Below are 20,444 nucleotides of genomic sequence, written 5' to 3' on the forward strand. Positions count from 1 at the left end.
ATTGACAACTTAACACCCTTTACTGCCAAATAAAGATGAGAAGAGAAGAGAAAATCACTTTATTTTCAAGCCACTGTCTTGTTTCATCTAGTTGTTGCCAACCATCTGACAGCAGCTTCTCTATAACCCCTGATTCCTGGAGTGTTCAACATATCCATGGTCACAGCTCTATCAGCTTCAGGAGGACATGCGTAGCTTTCCCCTACAGGCCCAGGGCGTGCCAGGAAGACGGCCAGCTCCCTGCTCCCTCACACAGGCCCCTCGGGGTCTGCCGTGGAAGGCTCCCAGGCAGGAAGCTGACCACAGCTGCTAGCTCCTCACCCCAATCCCTCCAAGGGAACAAAGAAAGAAAATTCTGTTTCTCCAAATGGAGGGTCTTAACGTCAACCGAAGTTCAAACACAAACAAAGCTCAGAACCTGGGAGGCAAGGCCGGGAGCTTTCACCCTCCACATCCCACTGCGCTCGGCAGCCTCCTCGCCCACCGCCGTGATGTTTCTCATCTGTCCCAATAGCAGAACTAGAACTTCCCTCGGAAGAATGAACTAGAAAAGGAAAAAACTCTAACCCTGGGAAAGCGCTTCCTTAGACACACCTCTAGTGAGACGACCATCAAGAAAACTGACATCCCTCTCCTCTCTGGGCACCACACAGGGCCCCCAGAGGAAGGGCCAGGTGACTAGGCGCGCTGGTGCTGCTCTGGCCCCTCGGCTGGGAGCCGGGGCTGGCACTGCGGGCACCACCAGGTCAGCCTCTGAAACCCGCCCGGGGGCCCAAGCTCCTGCTTCAGGACCTGGTGCCCGGCAGGACACTGCTCCTTCTGGTAGATCTGGGGGTGCTGCTGTCGGCCCTGCAGCTTGTCCTGCAGCCAGTGTGTACTGAACTCCACCACGTGGTCCACAAGGGCCTCCAGACACGAAGGACTCAGGAGCGAGCCGAGGGAGAGCGGATGGACCCCGGCTCTGTAGAGGACTTCGTTCTTGATGATGTTCCCTGCAACAAAGCAGGCAGAGGGTAAGGCCAGGACAAAACGCACACGGCACAGGAAACCATCCCCAAAGTCAGCCGGGCAAGCCGACGGTGGCATGGCAGCAGCAGGCGAGTACACCCAGGAGGACTGGAACTGGCTGCGCCACATACTGGGGGACCTCGGGCAAGCCTGCAATCTCTTTGTCAAAATGGCCTGGGAAAGCAGTGGAAGATGGCCCAAGTGCTTGGGCTCTGTACCCGCGTGGGAGACCCAGAGGAAGCTTCTGGCTCCTGGTGTTAGATCGGCGCAGCTCTGGTAGCCATGGCCATTTGGGGAGTGATCTAGTAGATGAAGATCTCTTTCTCTCTGCCTCTTTGTAGTTCTGCCTTTCAAGTAAATAAATCTTTAAAAAAAAATAAATTTACAAAAAAAAAAAAAAGAAGAAGAAAGGCAGAATTACAGAGAGGAAGGGGTAGAGAAAGAGAGAAAAAAAGAGATTTTCCATCCACTGGTTCACTCCCCAAATGGTTGCAGCAGAGTTGGACTGATCTGAAGCTAGGAGCTTCCTCAGGGTCTCCCACGTGGGTACAGAGCCCAAGGACTTGGGCCATCTTCCACCGATTTCCAGGCCATAGCAGAAAGCTGGATTGGAAATGGAACATCCAGGACTCGAACCAGCACCCATATGGGATGCCGGCACTGCAGGCAGCGCTTTACCCACTACACCACAGCACCAGCCCCATGAATGGTTACTATTATGTGAAATGTCAAGCACAAGGCCTATTCTATAGAAAGCTCTAAGAGGTGTTATTTTCTTGTTTTTCTACTCCTGCCTCATTCTTCAGGAAGCCAGCCTTGATCCCTCCTTACAGAATCAAGTAATTCTTCAAAATGTTCCCACAGTGCCTCTACTAGGCATTATCACAATCTGTGCTTCCCGGGCCATTAAACAAAGATTTCCTTCATGGAGGAGGGAAGGTGAGCCTGCCCGAGGGCAAGGGCTCTGAATGCCTGTGGGGAGGGGCTGAATGGAATTACTGCTCCTCCCAAGAGCTTCGAAGTCACAGTGCTGGCTACACACACACTCTCTCTCCCAAGGCCACGGGCAGGCTACTGCACTGGAATTTCAGCTGTGTGGCTGAACTTGCAATGGGCCCTCTGCTTTGGTTTCACCTTCTGAATAAAGGGAAAACAAGTACCTTCTCCCAGCACAAAGCAGCGAGGATGAAGCCATGCACCGGCACAGTGCAGTCCGGTTATTACAGCTGCTACTCTGTCACTGGCCAGGGGAGCCCCCAGGGTCCTACATGGGGAAGCAAGGCCAGTGCCTGGAGAATGCAGGATCTTTGCCTGCAGCAGCAAAGTCACGCCATGGATATGGAGGTGACTTTGTCATCACCAGCCTGCCTGATGTCCTGGGTCACACAGACTCCCCGGCTGTGGGTAATGAGAACGGTACGCTCTCCTAGTCCAGCTAAGTAGCCGTGATCTCTTTTATCAGATTGTTCAGTTCTCCCCACCTCCAAATACTCACGGTCTATCACTCAGGCCTCCTGAACAAAGAGGGAACCAGAACATGATGCAGGCACGAGTCACCTGTGCCTTCAAGCAGATCTACCAAAGAGCAGTATCCATTAGCAAGCTGCAAGACTTTCTGCTCCTAGCAGATCCTGATCAGGCACCTCCCATGGGCCAAGCAGTGTGTGGGCAGCAGAAAGCACAGGGTGTACAAGCATGACCCCTGCCCTTTAGTAGCACATGCTCTAATGTGCCTGTTCAGAAGCTAACAACTGGGGCCAGCTTTGTGGCATAGCAAGTTAGCTGCCACCTGCAACACCGGAATCCCACAGGAGAGCCAGTTCAAGTCCACGCTGCTCCACTTCTAATCCAGCTCCCCATGAATGTGCCTAGGAAAGCAGCAGAAGATGGTGCAGGTCCTTGGGCTCCTGCATCCATGTGGGAGACCCGGATGAAGCTCCTGGTTTCTGGCTTCGACCTGGCCCAGACCTGGTCATTGCGTCTTTGGGGAGTAAACCAGCAGATGGAAATCTTCTCTCTCTCCCTCTCTTCTCTTCCCTCTCCCTCTCTCTCTCTGTAACTCTGCCCTTCAAATAAATTAAAAAAAAAAAAAAAAAAGCTAACAACTGATAATATAGTCATGGTGTGAATTCCAAAACCAAGAGAGAAGTCAGAAACCACAGAGGGGCCTTATGGCACAGTGGGTTAAGCTGCTGCTTCTGACACTGGCATACCGTATGGGTGCCAGTTTCAGTCCTGGATGGTCCACTTCCCAGCTCCCTGCTAAGTGTTTGGTCTCCTTCTACTCAACTGGGAGACCTGGATGGAGTTCCAGTCTCCTGGCTTCAGCTTGCCCAGCCCTGGCCATTGTGGCCATTTAGGGAGTGAACCAACAGATGGAAAAAATATATATTTTTTTAATTTGAAAGTCATAGTTACAGAGATAGGAGGGGAGAGGGGGGGGGAGGGAGAGAGAGAGAGAGAGAGAGCGCGAGCAAGCGCACACTCTTCCATCCACTGGTTCACTCCTAAAATGGTTGCAATAGCCGGGGCTGGGCCAGGCCAAGGCTGGGTCTCTCATGTGGGTGCAGGAGTCCAAGCACTTGGACCACCTTCTGCTACCTTCCCAGGTGCATTAGCAGGGAGCTGGATCAGAAGTGGAGCAACTAGGACTCAAACCAGTGCCCATATGGGATGCTAGTGTAGCAGGCAGAGGCTAAACCTGCTATGCCACAACACCGGCCCCAACTCTGTCAAATAAATGACATATCTTTAATTAAAAAGAAAAAAAAAGAAATGCATAATCTAACTTCTTCAGTTTAAAAATGGGAAATGAGGGTAAAGAGAGTAAGAGTTTGCTGCCAGACCAACTGGGGTGAGTCTCATGACCCCCAGACGACTGACTTTGTAGCATTTAGCAACTCCATCCCATCTCCATGGCTCATACCTAAGCCTGAGAAGTATCTCTGGTCCAACAGCGTATAGCAGACAGGCTGGGCCTGGCCCAAAGCTTCCAGGGCTTGTCCTCGATGGAACTTTTCAGACAGGATGTCAGAGGTGGGTCTGACCACTGGGGAAGAGCTCCAAGACATCTGACAATTGTAAAACGCCAGAAAGCCACCACCGCCAAAATAAAGGACCAGCCTGGGAAGAAAGCACAGATCACACGCGCAGTTAGCACAACACAGGCAACAGGTACACACCGTCACTCCGCACACTCCGCATGCACACACACACACAGCTTCCTGTCTGCAGTCTTGGTCGACCTGCGGAAACAAAGGCCCTGAAAGAGAAAGGTGCAGGGCTGATGCTGTGGCACAGTGGTTAAAGTCCTAGCCTGCAGCACCGGCATCCCATTTGGGTGCCAGTTCGAGTCCCAGCTGCTCCACTTCCAATCCAGCTCCCTGTGAATGTGCCTAGGAAAGCAGAAGATGGCGCAAGCCCTGGGGCCTCTGTACCTGTGTGGGAGACCCAGAGGGAGTGCCTGGCTTCAGACTGGCTTAGCTCTGGCCGTTGCAGCCATTTAGGGAGTGAACCAGTTGATGAATGACCTCTCTCTCTCCGTGTCTCTACCTCTCTCTGTAACTCTTTCAAATAAATAAAATAAAATCTTTAAAAAGGAAAGAGGGATAGGGAAAGGGAGGGATAGGGAAAGGGAGGGATAGGGAGAGGGAGGGATAGGAGGGGGAGGGGGGAGGGGAGGGGGAGGGGGAGGGGGAGAGAAGCTCTGTAAGAAGTACAAACATCTCAGGCCTGAATGGAATAATTAAAAGAACACACAGTGTTTAGCCATTGGCTAAGATGCCCACATCCCATACTGGAGTGCCTGGGTTTGATTTCTGGCTCCAGCTCCCAAATCCAGCTTTTCTGCGACGCAGCTTTGGTCTGTTGTGGACATTTGGAGAATAAGTCAGCAGAAGGGAGCTCTGGCCAGCGCTGCGGCTCACTAGGCTAATCCTCCCGGTTTCTAGTCCTGGTTGGGGCACCGGTTCTGTCCTGGTTGCTCCTCCTCCAGTCCAGCTCTCTGCTGTGGCCCGGGAGTGCAGTGGAGGATGGCCCAAGTGCTTGGGCCCTGCACCCCATGGGAGACCAGGAAGAAGTACCTGGCTCCTGGCTTCGGATCGGCACAGCGCACCGGCCGTGACGGCCATTTGGGGGGTGAACCAACGGAAGAAAGACCCTTCTCTGTCTCTCTCTTACTGTCTAACTCTGTCAAATTAAAAAAAGGGGGGGGGGGGCTCTGTCACTTTGCCTCTTGAATTCAAAACAAAAGGAAAAACTACATACACATTTTTCTGATTATAGCAACTCATGTTCACAGAACATTTGGAAAGGATAAAGTCTGAAGTTAAGGAAGTACGGCTACCTGGACACAACTGGCTCACGAGGAAGGAGACAGGGCAATGGACACAGGAGAGGAACCAGTGTCAGGCTCATTCCCCAGACACAGACACAGCCAGGGGCAGACACCGCGTGAGTGGCTGTACTTCTCGGGATGCTCGCGTGCCCTATCAGAGAGCAGGGGTTCCAGACCCAGCCCCACTCTCCAGCAGCTTCCTGCTAATGTGCAGCCTGGGGGACAACGGGCGATGGCTCAAGTAGTGGAGTCCCTGCCGCTCACATGGGAGACCTGGACTAAATTTCCAGCTCCTGACTTTAGCCTGGCCCACACCTATGTGTTGTGAGCATTTGGGGAATGAAGCAGCAAACAGGAGATCCATCTATCTCTGTCCCTGTCTCCCTCTCCTCTCTGGCTCTCCAAGAACAAAACAAAGCAAGACACACTCCCACATACTCAGCTGAGCTTCCTGAATGCCAAGGACAGAGCAGCCTGATCTTATCACCTGAGAAGAAACAACGGGTTACTTTGTCAGGGAAGGCAATCCGGCTGGAACTGGACTCTACACTGAAGCAGAAACCCGCAGATCCTTCTGTAAAAGTAACAGGGAATTCTACATGAGCAGGGACTCAAACACAACGCAGCAGGTAAAACACACGGCTAACAGAAAGGAAATCACCAAGGGCATCAGGACACAGGAGACACACAGATGAGAAACACCACACAGCTCTGAATTTCATAACATATGTGAGCTCCAGATGGACTGTGACTGGGGCTGGTGCAGTGGTGTAGCAGGTTAAGCCTTTGCCTGGGGCGCCAGCATTCCATATGGGCGCTGGTTCAAGTCCTGGCTGATCCTCTTCCAATCCCGCTCCCTGCTGATGCACCTGGGAAAGCAGCAGAAGATGGTCCAAGTCCTTGGACCCCTACACCTATGTGGAAGAACAGGAAGAAGCTCCTGGCTCCTGGCTTCGGATGGGCCCAGCTCTGGTCATTGTGGCCATCTGAGAGTGAACCAGCAGATGGAAGACCTCTCTCAGTAAGTCTGCCTCTCAAATAAAAAAATCTTTAAAAAAATAAAAATAGACTATGATTCTGATGTGTAGCAGAGGCTGTAATTCAACTGTTACAAAAGAACTCTTAAAACAAAACATAGCATGGGGCCGGCACTGTGGCGTAGAGGGTGAAGCCATCACCTGTAGTGCCAGCATCCCATATGAGCACCAGTTTGAGTCTCTGCTGTTTCACTTCTGAGCCAGATCTTCTATGGTCTAGGAAAGCAGTAGAGGATGGCCCAAATCCTGGGGTCCCTGAACCTGCATGGGAGGCCCAGAAGAAGCTCCTGGCTCCTGGCTTCTGATTGGCGCAGCTCTGGCCGTTGCAGCCATCTGGGTAGTGAATGAGCAGATGGAAGACTTCTCTCTCTCTGCCTCTACCTCTCCATAACTCTACCTTTCAAGTAAATAAATAAATTTAAAAAAATAGCTACTTCAGTTATGTATTTATGAATTTAGTATCAATTTAATTGATATCTAATTAAACCGTAAATTAACACTATTCATTCACTTAATAATCCAAAACACTGAAGTAGCTGGGCAAACTCAAGAGTTGGGTGAATATGTCAGAGAAAAGAAATAGTAGGTAGGGGCCTGCACTGTGGCATAGAGGTAAAGCTACCACCTGCAGTGCCACCAGCCCATAAGGGCACCAGTTCGAGTCCTGGCTGCTCTACTTCTGATCCAGCTCTCTGCTATAGCCTAGGAAAGCAGTAGAAGATGGCCCAAGTCCTTGGACCCATGCACCCACGTGGGAGACCCAGAAGAAAATCCAGGTTCCTGGGTTCAGATTGGCCCAGCTCTGGCTGCTGCAGCCATTTAAAGAGTGAACCAGTGGATGGAAGATTTCTCTCCGGCTCTGCTTCTGCCTCTCTGTAACCCTGCCTTTCAAATAAAATAAATAAATCTTACTAAAAAAATAAAAAGAAATAGCAATTAGTTAATGTGCCCTGGGAAGCAGCAGAACATGGTCCCAAGTATTTGGGCTTCTGCCACCACATGGGAGACCCAAATGAAGTTCCAGGCTCCTGGTTTTGGCCTGGCCTAGCCCTGGCCATTGCAGCCATTTGAAGAGTGCACTAGCTGCTCAAAGTGCGCTCTCTGTCTCTCCCTCTCTCTCTCTGTAACTCTGCCTTTCAAAAAAAAAAAAAAATACATCTTTCAAAAGAAAAGTAGCAGGCAAAAAATATGTTAAAGGATTTTTTCTAGAGGTGAGGAGAACAAGCAAAAAATTAGTTCTTGGCCGGCGCTGCGGCTCACTAGGCTAATCCTCCTCCTTGCGGCACCGGCACACCGGGTTCTAGTCCTGGTCGGGGCGCCGGATTCTGTCCCGGTTGCCCCTCTTCCAGGCCAGCTCTCTGCTGTGGCCAGGGAGTGCAGTGGAGGATGGCCCGAGTCCTTGGGCCCTGCACCCCATGGGAGACCAGGATAAGTACCTGGCTCCTGCCATCGGTTCAGCGCGGTGCGCCGGCCGCGGCAGCCATTAGAGGGTGAACCAACGGTCAAAAAAAAAAAAAAAAAAAAAAAACCTAATTTTTTTTTTTTTTTTTTTTTGACAGGCAGAGTGGACAGTGAGAGAGAGATAGAGAGAAAGGTCTTCCTTTTGCTGTTGGTTCACCCTCCAATGGCCGCCACGGCTAGCGCACTGTGACCAGCGCACCACGCTGATCCCAAGCCAGGAGCCAGGTGCTTCTCCTGGTCTCCCATGCGGGTGCAGGGCCCAAGCACTTGGGCCATCCTCCACTGCACTCCCTGGCCACAGCAGAGAGCTGGCCTGGAAGAGGGGCAACCGGGACAAAATCTGGCGCCCCGACGGGGGCTAGAACCTGGTGTGCCGGCGCCGCTAGGTGGAGGATTAGCCTATTGAGCCGCGGCGCTGGCCAAAAATTAGTTCTAATAATGAGAATAATTAATGTTGATGTAATTAAAAAATGAAGTTATTAACAGAAAAATCCACTTTTCATTTAAAGATAATTACCATCAGAATGAAGATGAACAGCAACCTGTCCAAAGAAACTCAGTGTCATGAGTATAAAAAGAAAAAAAGAAATAGTACATCCAACAGTAGAGAAGAAAACAAAGTCCAATAAACAGGCAATGAAACAAAATCCACACTGCACAGTTCTCACATTTCCTGAGTTTCAGCTGGAGTTTAATGAGACACAGCAACTTCCTCTAAGCAGCACAGCTAAACCAAGTGAACACTGGGTGTAAACACACTGAATTACGTGAAAGGGCAGGGCCGGCGAGCCACGAACAGCTTCACTGAAGAGAAGGCACAGCGTGGCAGGGACGCTGCCCCCACCAGAAAGCCCTGGACAGTCAGGGATGCTGAGGCCTGGGACAGTGACTCAGCAAAATCAACAAACTCCAGTGCTCAGTTGCACAAAATCCGTTACCTACCCAGGAGGCTCGAAGGCTCGTGCCAAGTTCTGAGTTAGCAAAACAATAACCTATTCTTTTCCTTTGCTCAATGTTTTAATAACAGTTAATGTTTACACTTTCTTTTTTTTTTAAAGGTTTATTTATTTATTTGAAAGTCGGAGTTTCACAGAGAGGGAAGGAGAGGCAGAGAGAGAGAGAGGTCCTCCATACGCTGGTTCACTCCCTAGATGGCTGCAACAGCCAGAGCTGTGCTAATCTGAAGCCAGGAGCCAGGAGTTTCCGCCGGGTCTGCCACACAGGTGCAGGGGCCCAAGGACTTGGGCCATCTTCTACTGCTTTCCCAGGCCATAGCAGAGAGCTGGACTGGAAACAGAGCAGCCAGGACTCGAACCAGTGCCAATATGGGATGCCGGCACTGCAGGCGGCAGCTTTACCTTACCTGCTACACCTCAGTGCCGGCAATGTTTACTCTTCATTGTATGTTCCTAAAGAAAGTAAATCTTCATTTATGCACACAAAATGTAAGCAAAGATCAAATTTAATGGGTGCCAAAAGTAGAAGTTACAGGCTGTGGTCTGACCATAATCCAGTGATAAGTGTTTTTTTTTGTTTTTCTCTTTTTTAAATATTTATTTATTTGAAAGACAGAGAGAGATCAATCTTCCATTCTTTGTTTCACTCCCCAAATGGTCAAAATGGCTGGCACTAACCATAGCCAAAGCCAGGAGCTTCTTCCAGGTCTCCCACATGGGTGTGGGGTGCCATCTTCTGCTGCTTCTCCCAGGTGTTGTAGGGAGCTGGATTGGCGGTGAAGCAGCTGGGACTCAAACTGGTGCCAAGCGGAGGCTTATCCTTCTACGCCACAACGCTGGCCGCAATGACAAGTTTTAAAACAACAAAAAAGATCACCCTGGCCAGGGCTGATGTTCAGCCTGGCAGTTAAGATGTCAGGCAGTGGGGGCTGGTGCTGTGGCGCAGCAGGCTAAAGCCCTGGCCTGAGGCGCCGGCATCCCACATGGCAGTCAGTTCTAGTCCCGGCTGCTCCTCTTCTGATCCAGCTCTCTGCTATGGCCTGGGAAAGCAGTGAAGATGGACCAGGTCCTTGGGCCCCTGCACCCACATGGGAGACTCAGAAGAAGCTCCTGGCTCCTGGCTTTGGATCAGTGCAGCTCCTGCCGTTGTGGCCATCTGGGGAGTGAACCATTGGATGGAAGACCTCTCTCTCTCTCTCTGTAAGTGTGTCTTTCAAGTAAATAAAATAAATCTTAAAAAAAAAAAAAAAAAAAAAAAGATGTTAGGCAGCTTCCATCAGAGTGCCTGGGTTCAGTGCAGGGTCCAGCTTTCTGCAGATGCAGACCTTGGGAGGCAGCAGGTGCTGGTTCAAGTAGCTGGGTTCCTGCTTCCCAGGTGGAAGGCCTGAACTGAGTTCCCGGCTCAGTCGTTCTGGATAACTAGAGTGAACCAGTGGATGGCAGCTCTCTCTCTCAAATTAATAAATTATTTAGAAAATCATCCTAAGCACTATGTAAATCAGGAAATATTCTTCCACACAGAAAGAGTCTATAAAGCTAATATTAATTTGAAAGACCAGCGAGGTAGATAAAACTCAGGTAAGCCTAACAAATAAAAGAGAAAGGATAGAGAAAAATATAAAAATGTGAAAAATGAGAAACGGGATACAACTTAACAAGAAGAGAGAAAAAAGCGAGGACGTGATGTGGGACATGTATTTATTCTCTGACAATAAACATGAGCCCCAGGGCGAGGCTGCTCCCTGGGAGGGCGTTCCCGTCCGAGCTAGAGACCAAGCCAAGAATCGGCAGGGCTGAGCTCAGGCAGCAAGAGGTTTGCTGGGGGTTCTGAGGAAGCGCTCCTGGCTCATCCCCACTTCCAGAAGTGATGCTCTCAGCTCTTTCTTCTCCTGGACGTGGTCTTGGGTGGAAACGAAGCCAAGACCTGCAGCAGCATCCTGCGCTGCAGCTCCAAGGACAAGAGCAACGTGAACAAAGGCGAAGCCAGGAGGACCACAAACATGGGGCCAGAACCCTGGAGCCGAGTCGAAGGCAACTCCTTCTTTCCCTCTGAACTTTCAAGTACACTAACCGAAATAGTTCCTTACCACGTAAGCCACTTGGAGCTGTTTCTACAACGTAAAGCATCCTATGGCGCCTAATCACATCATACATAAAGACTACAGGCCCAGGGGCGGGCAGTTGGCAGGGTGACTGAGATGCGGGATGCCCACATCCCATGGTGCAGTGCCTGGGTTTGAGTCTAGCTTCTATTTCTGATTCCAGCTTCTTGCTAATGTGCACCCTGTGAGGCAGTAGGTGATGGCTCACGTAACTGGGTCCCTGCCGCCCACATGGGAGACCTCTATTAAATTCCAGGCTGCCTTCAGTGTGGCCAAGCTCCAGCTGTTGCAGGCATTTGGGGAAGGACCCAGCTGATGGAAGATCTCTCTCTGTCTTTCAAATAAATTTAAAAGAAAAAAAAATATTTTTTTAAAGACCACGGTTCTAAACATAAAAAAAAAAAAAACCTTTAAAACACAGGAAGTCCATGTGTATGGGCTGGCATTGTGGTGCAGTGGGTTAAACCATTGCCCAAGACACCAGCATCTCCTATTAGAGCGCTGTTTCAAGTCCTGGCTACTCCACTTCCAGTCCAGCTCCCTGTTAATGTGCCTGGGAAAGCAGTGGAATCGGGCTCCTGCTAGCCACATGGGAGACCCAGATGGAGTTCAAGCCTGCTGGCGTCAGCCTGGCACAGCCCTGTCCATTACAACCATTTGGGGAGGGAACCAGTGTATCTCTCTCTCCATCTCTGTCACTCTACCCCCCCACCAAAAAAAAAAAAAAAAAAAAGACTTTGGGGTGGAAGGCAACTTCTTTGGTGAGAGGAAAAAGTTAAATGCATCCAAAACCTATACTGACCATCAACTATTTAAAAATTAAAAATCCTGAATGCTAAAAGGTATCACAGTCAAAGGACACAGTACAGCCTCGGAACAACACAGGCAACACGTATCACAGAGGTGAATGGACTTCACATCTGTTAAGCTTCAAGAAACGGAGGGGAATACACAAACGACCTAATGCTGGTGACAATTCAGTTAAGCTATCACTTTTCTAAGGCCATGAAAACGTGTGCCCCTAAGAAAGTTCCTTCTCTTCAACCAGCAATTACTTCTCTGGGAACAGATTGCTAAGGAAGTAAACCCAAACAGACTTGTATGCACAAAGAGGTTGTTCTCGCATTCAGATGAAAACTGGGGAAATCCTGCCCTGAAATTCAGAGAGCACGAGTCAAGCCATAGAATGTTCTTGAGCCCTTCTACCCGCAGTCCCAAGTCTGCTGGAACAGTGCCCTCCTTTCCTAAGCCTCCCCAGTGAGTTAGGAGTCCTCTCCTGGGTGCCCAACATAGTCCAATTTCTTTTTGTTTTTTAATAATTTATTTATCTAAAGTCAGAGCTACAGAGACAGAGGGGGAGGGAGTGAGGGAGGGATGATAGGAGAGAAAGTGAGAGAGAGACAGAGACAGAGAGATCTTCTGTGGTGGTAGATACTTATTCAAAGGCTGTATTTGCAACAGCCCAATCCGAAGAAAAGGCTAGTAATGCGATAAAGGCGGTTAAATCAGCCATGCTGGTCCTTGGTGTACCCTGGACCATAAAGACTGATAACGGGCCAGTGTATACATCATAGGAATTTAATTCCTTCCTGAAATCTTGGAACATACAGTCTGCCACAGGTATCCCATACAACCCACAGGGACAGGCAATCATTGAAAGAACTCATAGGACAATTAAAGATCTCTTACAAAGACAGAATAACAATCATGCCCCCAGACCCACAGCTTGCTTTGAATGAGGTCCTTTTCATTATCAATTTTCTTAGTTTTGATTCCCAAGGGATCAGCCCAGCTTATAAACACTGGGGATCCTTTCCATCCCAAACCCCAGCCCCTATGGTTAGGTGGAAAGACCCCCTGACAGGAGAATGGAAAGGACCACACCCTCTGCTAACCAAGGGTTAAGGATATGCTTGTGTCTTTCCAGAGAATGTGGGACAGCCCATTTGGGTACCAGCCAGAAACATAAAGCCTGCAACTGACAGCCAACCAGAACCAGCTGAACAAGACTGAGAGTCCGCCTTGTTAGCAGACATACCTGCCCTATCATCCTACCCTGAGAAACTGGCCATAGCCACATCCATTGCTGTTTTATACCCCACTTAGCTCTGGTCAGCCACTCAAATGGCCCACAGCCTGTGTGCGGTCATGCCATTCCTGATAACCATTATTCCTCATTCCTACCCCTATCTGGGCAAGAACTCCTGTGGTCTCTCGATTTAAGCATTGGTTAGTCAACAACGGGTAAGATCCCCTTGGGGACAACCTAAGACAGGCACAGCTGCGTATGGAGACCACATGGAAATGGGGTCAACAATGGTATGGCCAAGAATCACGCCTCCCGTTGCTCAAAAATAAATGAAAAGGGGGAAATGTGGTGGAATGAGAAGGCCATGCCAAGATGGCCGCTGGCAATCAAGCGTCAGTTACTCAGGAATGGCTTTGAAGCCCACCTGGCAACGGAGCCTGCCTGGCAACAGGCTGTGATTGGTTAGGGCATAAACTGCCCCTTGACTGAATTGGCTATCTTGGCTATATAAGATGTTGTACCAACTGAAATAAACGAGTCTGCGGGCTGCTCGCCTCTGGCCCGCTTTAACCCAACTCTCGGGGTCTGTGTGGTGACTCCATGCCTCTTGCCCCCACCACACTCCTCATCTCAGAAAGAAATCAACTTCAACAATCTTCCATCTGCTGGTTCACTCCCCAGGTGGTCACAACAGCCAGGGCTGGACCAAGCAGAAGCCAGGAACTTCTTCCTGGTCTCCCACATGGGTGGCAGGGGCCCAACCATTTGGGCTGTCTCCTGCTGTTTTCCCAGGCCATTAGGAGGGAGCTGGATTTGAAGTGGTGCAGCTGGGACATAAACCAGCACCTGTATGGGGTACTGGTGTCGTGGGCGGCAGCTTTACCCACTACCCCACAACACTGGCCTCCATAGTCTACTTTGTTTTGAGTAAATATGAGGAGTCTTCAAAAAGCTCATGGAAAATGCATGCTACAAAAAACCCTATGTGTGGATTTCAGAATGCTCTGCACCAAAGGAAGCTTTCTCTTCTATTCCATTTTCCCACAGGCTTTCCCAAGCACCCTTGCCCAGCAGCCTCTTCTGGCCCCTGGACAGCAGGGTGCCGGGTAGCCGGCTGGAGCTCCCCACTGCCGAGGGCCCGTGAGTACTGCAGACCCCGCAAAGACCTGGCCAGCCACTCCCTCACCTGGGCGCGGGATCCCTCCAGTCACCCCTCTTGTTGGCTTTCTTCGCTCTGGAGAACTCGTTCACCCAAATGCTGCCAAACAGGCCGAAGCTGACTTGCAGCCACCTCTCAGCACCTGGCGTGAGGCAATCCGCCCCCAGACACTTGGGCCCCTCGTCTCCAGGGGGGACGGCAAGCGCCGCAGCCTGAGAGGACTTGTCAGAAGCTGTCTGTCTGCTGGGCCCCACGGCCTGCTCTTGGTCTGCGGCCTCCACCTCCTGGGCTCCTTTTCGGAGAGGTTCTGGAAGTGGGTCATTGCCACGGAGCCTCAGTTCTTCATCTGGATCAAATCTAAGGAATAATTTCTTTCCATGGACCTAGAAAGAAAACAACATGGATCTGAGATTCAGAAAGGGACACAAGATGGGTATGCAGATTGCTGCCTTACTGGGAATTGCTTCCTTGTCTCCTCCCCAGAAGCTCTCCCAGGTCCAGGGCTTGGGCCCTGTCTTCTGCTTTTCATCTCAGTGCTGTGGGCAGTTAGCACATGGCTTTCAAAGCGACTGGTACCAACTGGAAGAATTAGATTACCAATAAAATGATTTCCGCTAGGTAGCAGGCCACGCAAGGATGCCCAATAATTGCTCCCAATGTTTTCATGAATTAGCTAAAAAATAAATACAAACTCTCATTCTTTCATGCTGGAAATGATCAGCACACACAAGTAGACACCAGCTAACGACAGCACACTGTATAAGGCAGTGCCCCTTACTACACACACACACCCGCCCAGCACATTGGACTTGATAAAAGTTGCAAGAGAACTCACAATTGAAAAAAATTCTGTAAGAAAAACTAGGGGCCAGTGCTGTGGTGTAGTAGGCTAAGCCTCTGCCTGTGGTGCCGGCATCCCATATGGGCACTAGTTTGTGTCCCAGCTGCTACTCTTCTGATCCAGCTTTCTGCTTGTAGTCTGGGGAAGCAGTAGAAGACGGCCCAAGTGCTTGGGCCCCTGCACCCGCATGGGACACCCAGAAGAAGCTCCTGGCTCCTGGCTTTGGATCAGCCTAGCTCCAGCTGTTGTGGCCATTTGGTTAGTGAACCAGTGTATGGAAGACCTTTCTGTCTCCCCCTCTGTCTGTAACTCTACCTCTCAAATCAATAAATATTTTTTAAAAACTTGAATCGGAGCCAGCACCGTGGCACAGTAGGTTGATCCTCCGCCTGCGGCGCCAGCATTCCATATGAGCGCCGGTTCTAGTCCTGGCAGCTCCAGCAATTGCGGCCATTTGGGGACTGAACCAGTGGACAGAAGACCTTTCTCTCTGTCTCTCCTTCTCACTGTCTTTAACTCTACCTCTCAAATAAATAAATAAATAATGTTTAAAAAAAAAACCACACACCTGAATCTTGACACCAAAAATAAATGAATCAAACCACTACTATAAAATAAGCAAGGCGGGCCAGCGCTGTGGCTCACTTGATTAATCCTCCACCTGCGGCGCCGGCATCCCACATGGGCGCCGGGTTCTAGTCCCTGTTGCTCCTCTTCCAGTCCAGCTCTCTGCTGTGGCCCAGGAAGGCAGTGGAGGATGGCCCAAGTGCTTGGGCCCTGCACCCCATGGGAGACCAGGAAGAAGCACCTAGCTCCTGGCTTCTGATCGGCGCAGCACCAGCTGTGGCAGCCATTTGGGGAGTGAACCAACAGAAGGAAGACCTTTGTCTCTCTCTCTCTCACTGTCTATAACTCTACCTGTCAAATAAAAAAAAAAAATAAGCAAGGCAAAGGACTCACCTTATCACAAAGAAAATGATTTCAGTAAAAGAATATGAAAATAAGAAATGTATGTAAAAGAACGTTCCAGCTGCTTTGTGCTCTATTTTCACATTGCCAGCTCCTAGTATGTAATATCTGCATGCCCAGATTCCAGGGTGTGTTCTTTTTTTTTTTTTAAAGGTTTATTTATTTATTTTAAATTCAGAGTTACACAAAGACAAGAGAGGCAGACAGAGAGAGAGAGAGAGAGGTCTTCCATCCGCTAGTTCACTCCCCAGATGGCCGCAATGGCCGGAGCTGCACCGATCCAAAGCCAGGAGCCAGGAGCTTCTCCCAGGTCTCCCACGTGGGTGCAGGCGCCCAAGGATTGGGGCATCCTGAACTGCTCTCCTGGGCCATAGCAGAGAGCTGGACAGGAAGTGGAGCCAGGTCTTGAACCTACGCCCATATGGGATGCTGGCGCCTCAGGCCCAGGCATTAACCCACTGCTCCATAGTGCCCGCCGGTCCCAGCCAGGATGTCTGTTCTGTACAACCTTAAATTCAGGCAGTCTTTCAAAAACTTAAAATCAAAACATCTGCCATTAACATTGGAAATGCCTTTTTTTTTAAAAGATTTACTTATTTATTTGCAAAGTACAGTTAATGGGGGGGGGCAGAGAAAAATTGGGGAGGAGAGGAGTAAAAGAGAGAAAGAAAAAAAAAAAGAGAGAGATTGAGATTCCAGCCACTGGTTGACTCTCCAAATAACTGTTAATGGCTAAGGTTGCACCAGGCTGAAGCCAGGAGCCAAGAACTCGATCCTAGTCTCATCCATGTGTGGCAGGGAGCCATACAGGAGCCATCAACTGCTGCCTCCCAGGAAGCGTGTTAGCAGGATCATCAGAATCAGAGAGCACTTGAAGCCAGGAACTCTGGTATGGGTCTGGGCATTCCAAGCAGCAAGTTAACCACTATGCCCAACACCTGCCCCTGGGCAGCATCACTCTTCACATCAAAAAGTAGTAACAGGCGCCAGCACTGTGGCGTAGCAGGTAAAACTGCTGCCTGCGATGCTGGCATCCCATATGGGTGCAGGTTCGAGTCCTGGATGTTCTACTCCAATCTGGCTCCCTGCTAATGCACCTGGGAAAGCAGTAAAAGACGGCCCAAATGCTTGGGCCCCTGCTCCCATGTGGGAGACCTGGAGGAAGCTCCTGACTTCAGATTGGCTCAGCTCCATCCGTTGCAATCATTTGTGGAGTGAACCAGCAGATGGACGACCTCTCTCTCCCTCTCTCTGTAACTCTGCCTTTCAAATAAATAATATTTTTAAAAATGTGTATCTGCATCATGGAATATAATTCAGCAATAAAAGGAGAAAAAGAGCTGCCACATGCTACAAGTGAGTAAATAGTCTGAGCACCAGCTCTGCGGACAGCACTGTGATCACTCTGACATTCCAGAGACAGGGGCATCATGCTGACCCCTGTAAGCCTCCCAGGGCTGTGTGAACTAAGAGGCCATGCACCTGGAGGTCAGACGACCCGCGCTCCAGGCTGCCCCTCACCAGCTACCCATTCTGCGGTGGGAGATAGTGGTGGCAAACAGCAGGGTAGAAGCAGAACTAGTATTTCTCAAATGCCTACAATGTGCCAGGCATAACGTCCAGTCCTAGGATCACGGTAATAAGTGGGCAGCCTATCCCCATTTCACCTCTGAAGAAACTAGAGCTGCGAGGTTCAGGAGCTTGCTGGAGAACACAGCCAAGCAAACGGCAGCACAGCCCCAAGTCTACTCTGCAAACACCTGGCACTGGGTGCCACGCAGCCGGGATACATGACTGATGAGGACACAGCCCCGTCCTGTGTATCTGTCTCCTCCACTCAACAGGCCGGACACAGTCAGCAGGAAGGATGCAAGAGGAGGGGCTACAGGGTGCCCAGGAAGCACAGAGGAGTCCAAAGCAGGCAGGGCAGGTTTCACGGAGGAGGTGACAGCCAAGCAGCAACCAGAAGACAGAACTGCCGTGGTCAGCTGAGGAGACAGGCGGGGCTGGGAGAAAAGGAAGCCCTGCTTGGGATGACGGGAGCAGCAGGTCAAAAGCATGGGCAACACAGACTGTCGGGAGAGCCCCAGGTGGGCAGGGGGAGAAGGCTGGAGGGCAGCGCAGGGGTCAGACCAGAGGGCGCTGTGCGAGCGGGGAAGAACCCGACTTCTGCTCCAGGACTGACCCACAGCTCCCCTTACTTCCCGGTGGGATCTAGCATGGGTTTCCAGCCAGAGGTGCCTGATGGGCACAGCAGGAAGGACCAGAGTCGCTCCAGACTTGCTGAATCAGGGTCTCCACAGCCCACTGTGACGCCCATGGGAGCTGTGTGGAGTCCCAGTGTGCTGGTTGGGGCCCATGGCAGCGACAGCCGGGGATGTCTTGGGACAGACTCCAGGAGGAAGCGTGGGAGGGGCCGAGGGAATCAACACACCTGAGGATGCTCAACTCACCTGGGTGTCCTGGAGCCACAGAGACTGAAGGTCGGGTGGGTGCAGCTTCTTGCTGCTGCCCCCTGTCTTGACCACCTGCTGGCCCACAAAGGGGGACACCAGGTGGTGAAATTTCCTCACAGACGGCCCTTCCGGCATCCCTGCGGGCAGAAACCGGCGTCAGAGGCCGCGGACTTCTCTCTAGCACGCTGACTCACCTCAGGCTGCAAACAGCCCTCTATGCCGCCAACTTTAAAAGCAGAGAGCGCCCAAAAGCCAATGTGGCTGGGGACGGGGTTAGCTCACCAGTGGGGATGAGCCGCAGCCCCAAGTGGATCAACTTCACAAGAAATTCACAAGGAACGGCCCCCTCCTTGCCTCTTCCGCCTCCACCACCCACAGTGGGCAAAGCAGCCCGTCGGGACCACCTGCCGTTTCCATCCGCAGCAGGAGCTGACCCTGTTACTTTTTGCCTGGATTGTGGGCCCCTATCTCATCTCCACGCTCTCTCTGCCCCCACTGCAACCCTCTCCATGCTGATTCATCCCCCCCAACCACCACCTTTAGGGGACCCAGTGGTGAAGGCTGCGAGGGACACGGAGACACAGCCGTGGATTCGGACCTCCAAGAATCTCCACTCCAGTAATGGGGACACGCAGGCGCAGGGCAGAGCCCGGAATCCTGACAAGCGCAGACACCTAGCCAGGCCAGTTCGGAGCAGGGAGGGGTCGCTCGCGGTTTAACTAGAGACGGATCCCTAGTAACCGCGGCACAGCTGTGCGTCCCTTCAACGCCGATGCAGAGTTGTCTGTGGCCCCTTCCCCCTCTGCGCCAACGCCACCCACAGGAGGTCTGCGTGGCTGCTCGCATACGGAAGCCCCCAGGTTTCTCAGCAGCACAAGACTCGCTGTAGTAACTGCACAGGTGCTGCCGGAGGGGGGGGGTGGTAGAATCTATCGCATTTCAGTGACTCTAAAAGACCTTTACAAGATTAGCAAGCTGCCGCTTACAATCCATGCCTGCTTATAGCTTGGTTAGCTGCACTTTGGGTAACGCACATCTGTTCGCAGCTGCCAGGGATTCCCTGCGACGCAGCCACTTTTCTCCTAAATCCTAACGCCGGGAAGCCCTGCAAGGGTCCTGCCAGCTGTGAGGGTGAGCCTGGACGAAGGTTCTGGAAAAGCTTCCCCCCCCCCCTGCTTCTCTCAGGTGTTTCTGCGGAGGGGGACGAGCGGCAGCACGAGGAGAACCGCCCCCCACCCGCGTGCCCCATCCCCGCACGGGGGTAGCCGCTGACGTCGTTACCACCCAAGGAGTCTAAAAATGACTGCTTTCCGCAAGTCTTGGGGTAGGGGAAGAGGAGCGCGCGGAGACGGGACCGAGGGCCACTGGTCGCGCACAACAAAGAAACTGAACCGGGAGCGGGAGTCTAGAGACCCTTCTTAATGTTCCTGTCATTTAGTTTTCACTCCGAAAAACAGCGCGGCGCACCCGTTTGCTCTGGGCGCGCGCGAGGCCGCGCCGCGCACACTCCGCAGAGCCTCGGCTCGGGAGCCGCACGGCCCTCCCCGCCTGCACCCCTCCGCAGGCCCCGGTCGGGCCGAGGAGGCGGGCGCGCAGCGAGCGGCTGGCTGCCGAACTCACCGGCTCCGGGCGGCCGCCCTGGGCTCGCCGCGGCTCTGCAGCGCACTTCGCACGCTCGCTTCCGACGCCGGCCCGGAGCGTGCGCGCAGGAGGCGGGGCGAAGCCGGGATGGAGGCGGGTTTGCGGCGCTCCGCCCCTTGGGGGCGGGGCTCCGTCCTGGCGGCGCCGGCCCTGTTCTCGGGAGAGGGCGCCGCTCTGGGGAGGGTGTTGGGGGGTGGGCTGCTGGAGGCGGGGCAGCCGCCAAGGGTGGAGAGTACCGGGGTGAGAGGTTGGCGGGTTCCGGAACTAGAACTGGAGACTGAGGATCAGAACACAAGACAGTGATGGAAGAAGGCGGGTGCGTTGCTGAATGGGAGCACTTTGTGGGGTGCGGGCACAAGACAAACCTTTCTGTTGGTTCTGCTCGTCCTCGGAGCCTAGGAATGACGGAAAGGATCCAGGTTGTCAAGAAATTCCCGTGAAGTCATTTA

At 51.8% G+C, this 20,444-nt stretch overlaps 1 protein-coding gene across 2 annotated transcripts; it reads right to left on the bottom strand.

The window, feature by feature from the left end:
• Positions 1-44: 44 nt before the first annotated feature.
• NEIL2 (nei like DNA glycosylase 2) lies at positions 45-20,075 on the bottom strand. Of its 2 annotated transcripts, XM_002709292.5 has the most exons (5): positions 19,975-20,075; positions 18,352-18,491; positions 14,116-14,471; positions 3,935-4,131; positions 45-992 (listed from the first exon to the last, which is right to left on the bottom strand). In XM_002709292.5, the coding sequence occupies exons 2-5, from the start codon at positions 18,487-18,489 to the stop codon at positions 679-681; spliced, it is 1,005 nt and encodes a 334-aa protein (XP_002709338.1). In that variant the 5' UTR covers positions 18,490-18,491; positions 19,975-20,075; the 3' UTR covers positions 45-678. The 2 variants fall into 2 exon arrangements, with proteins under 2 accessions (XP_002709338.1, XP_069924310.1); XM_070068209.1 differs by lacking the exon at positions 3,935-4,131.
• Between the last annotated feature and the right edge of the window lie 369 nt (positions 20,076-20,444).

This window comes from Oryctolagus cuniculus, chromosome 2 (assembly GCF_964237555.1).
Source record: "Oryctolagus cuniculus chromosome 2, mOryCun1.1, whole genome shotgun sequence".
In the NCBI taxonomy this organism is placed as follows: Eukaryota; Metazoa; Chordata; class Mammalia; order Lagomorpha; family Leporidae; genus Oryctolagus; species Oryctolagus cuniculus.

What these genes read in the sequence shown, in the direction of transcription:
- NEIL2 (XM_002709292.5), bottom strand. Translation starts at nt 18,489, where the DNA reads ATGCCGGAAGGGCCGTCTGTGAGGAAATTTCACCACCTGGTGTCCCCC. An exon ending in TGGAGGGATCCCGCGCCCAG is followed by an intron (nt 4,132 to 14,115) that starts GTGAGGGAGTGG and finishes CTTTCTTCCCAG; the next exon opens with GCTGGTCCTTTATTTTGGCG. An exon ending in GAGATACTTCTCAGGCTTAG is followed by an intron (nt 993 to 3,934) that starts GTATGAGCCATG and finishes GCTTTGTTGCAG; the next exon opens with GGAACATCATCAAGAACGAA.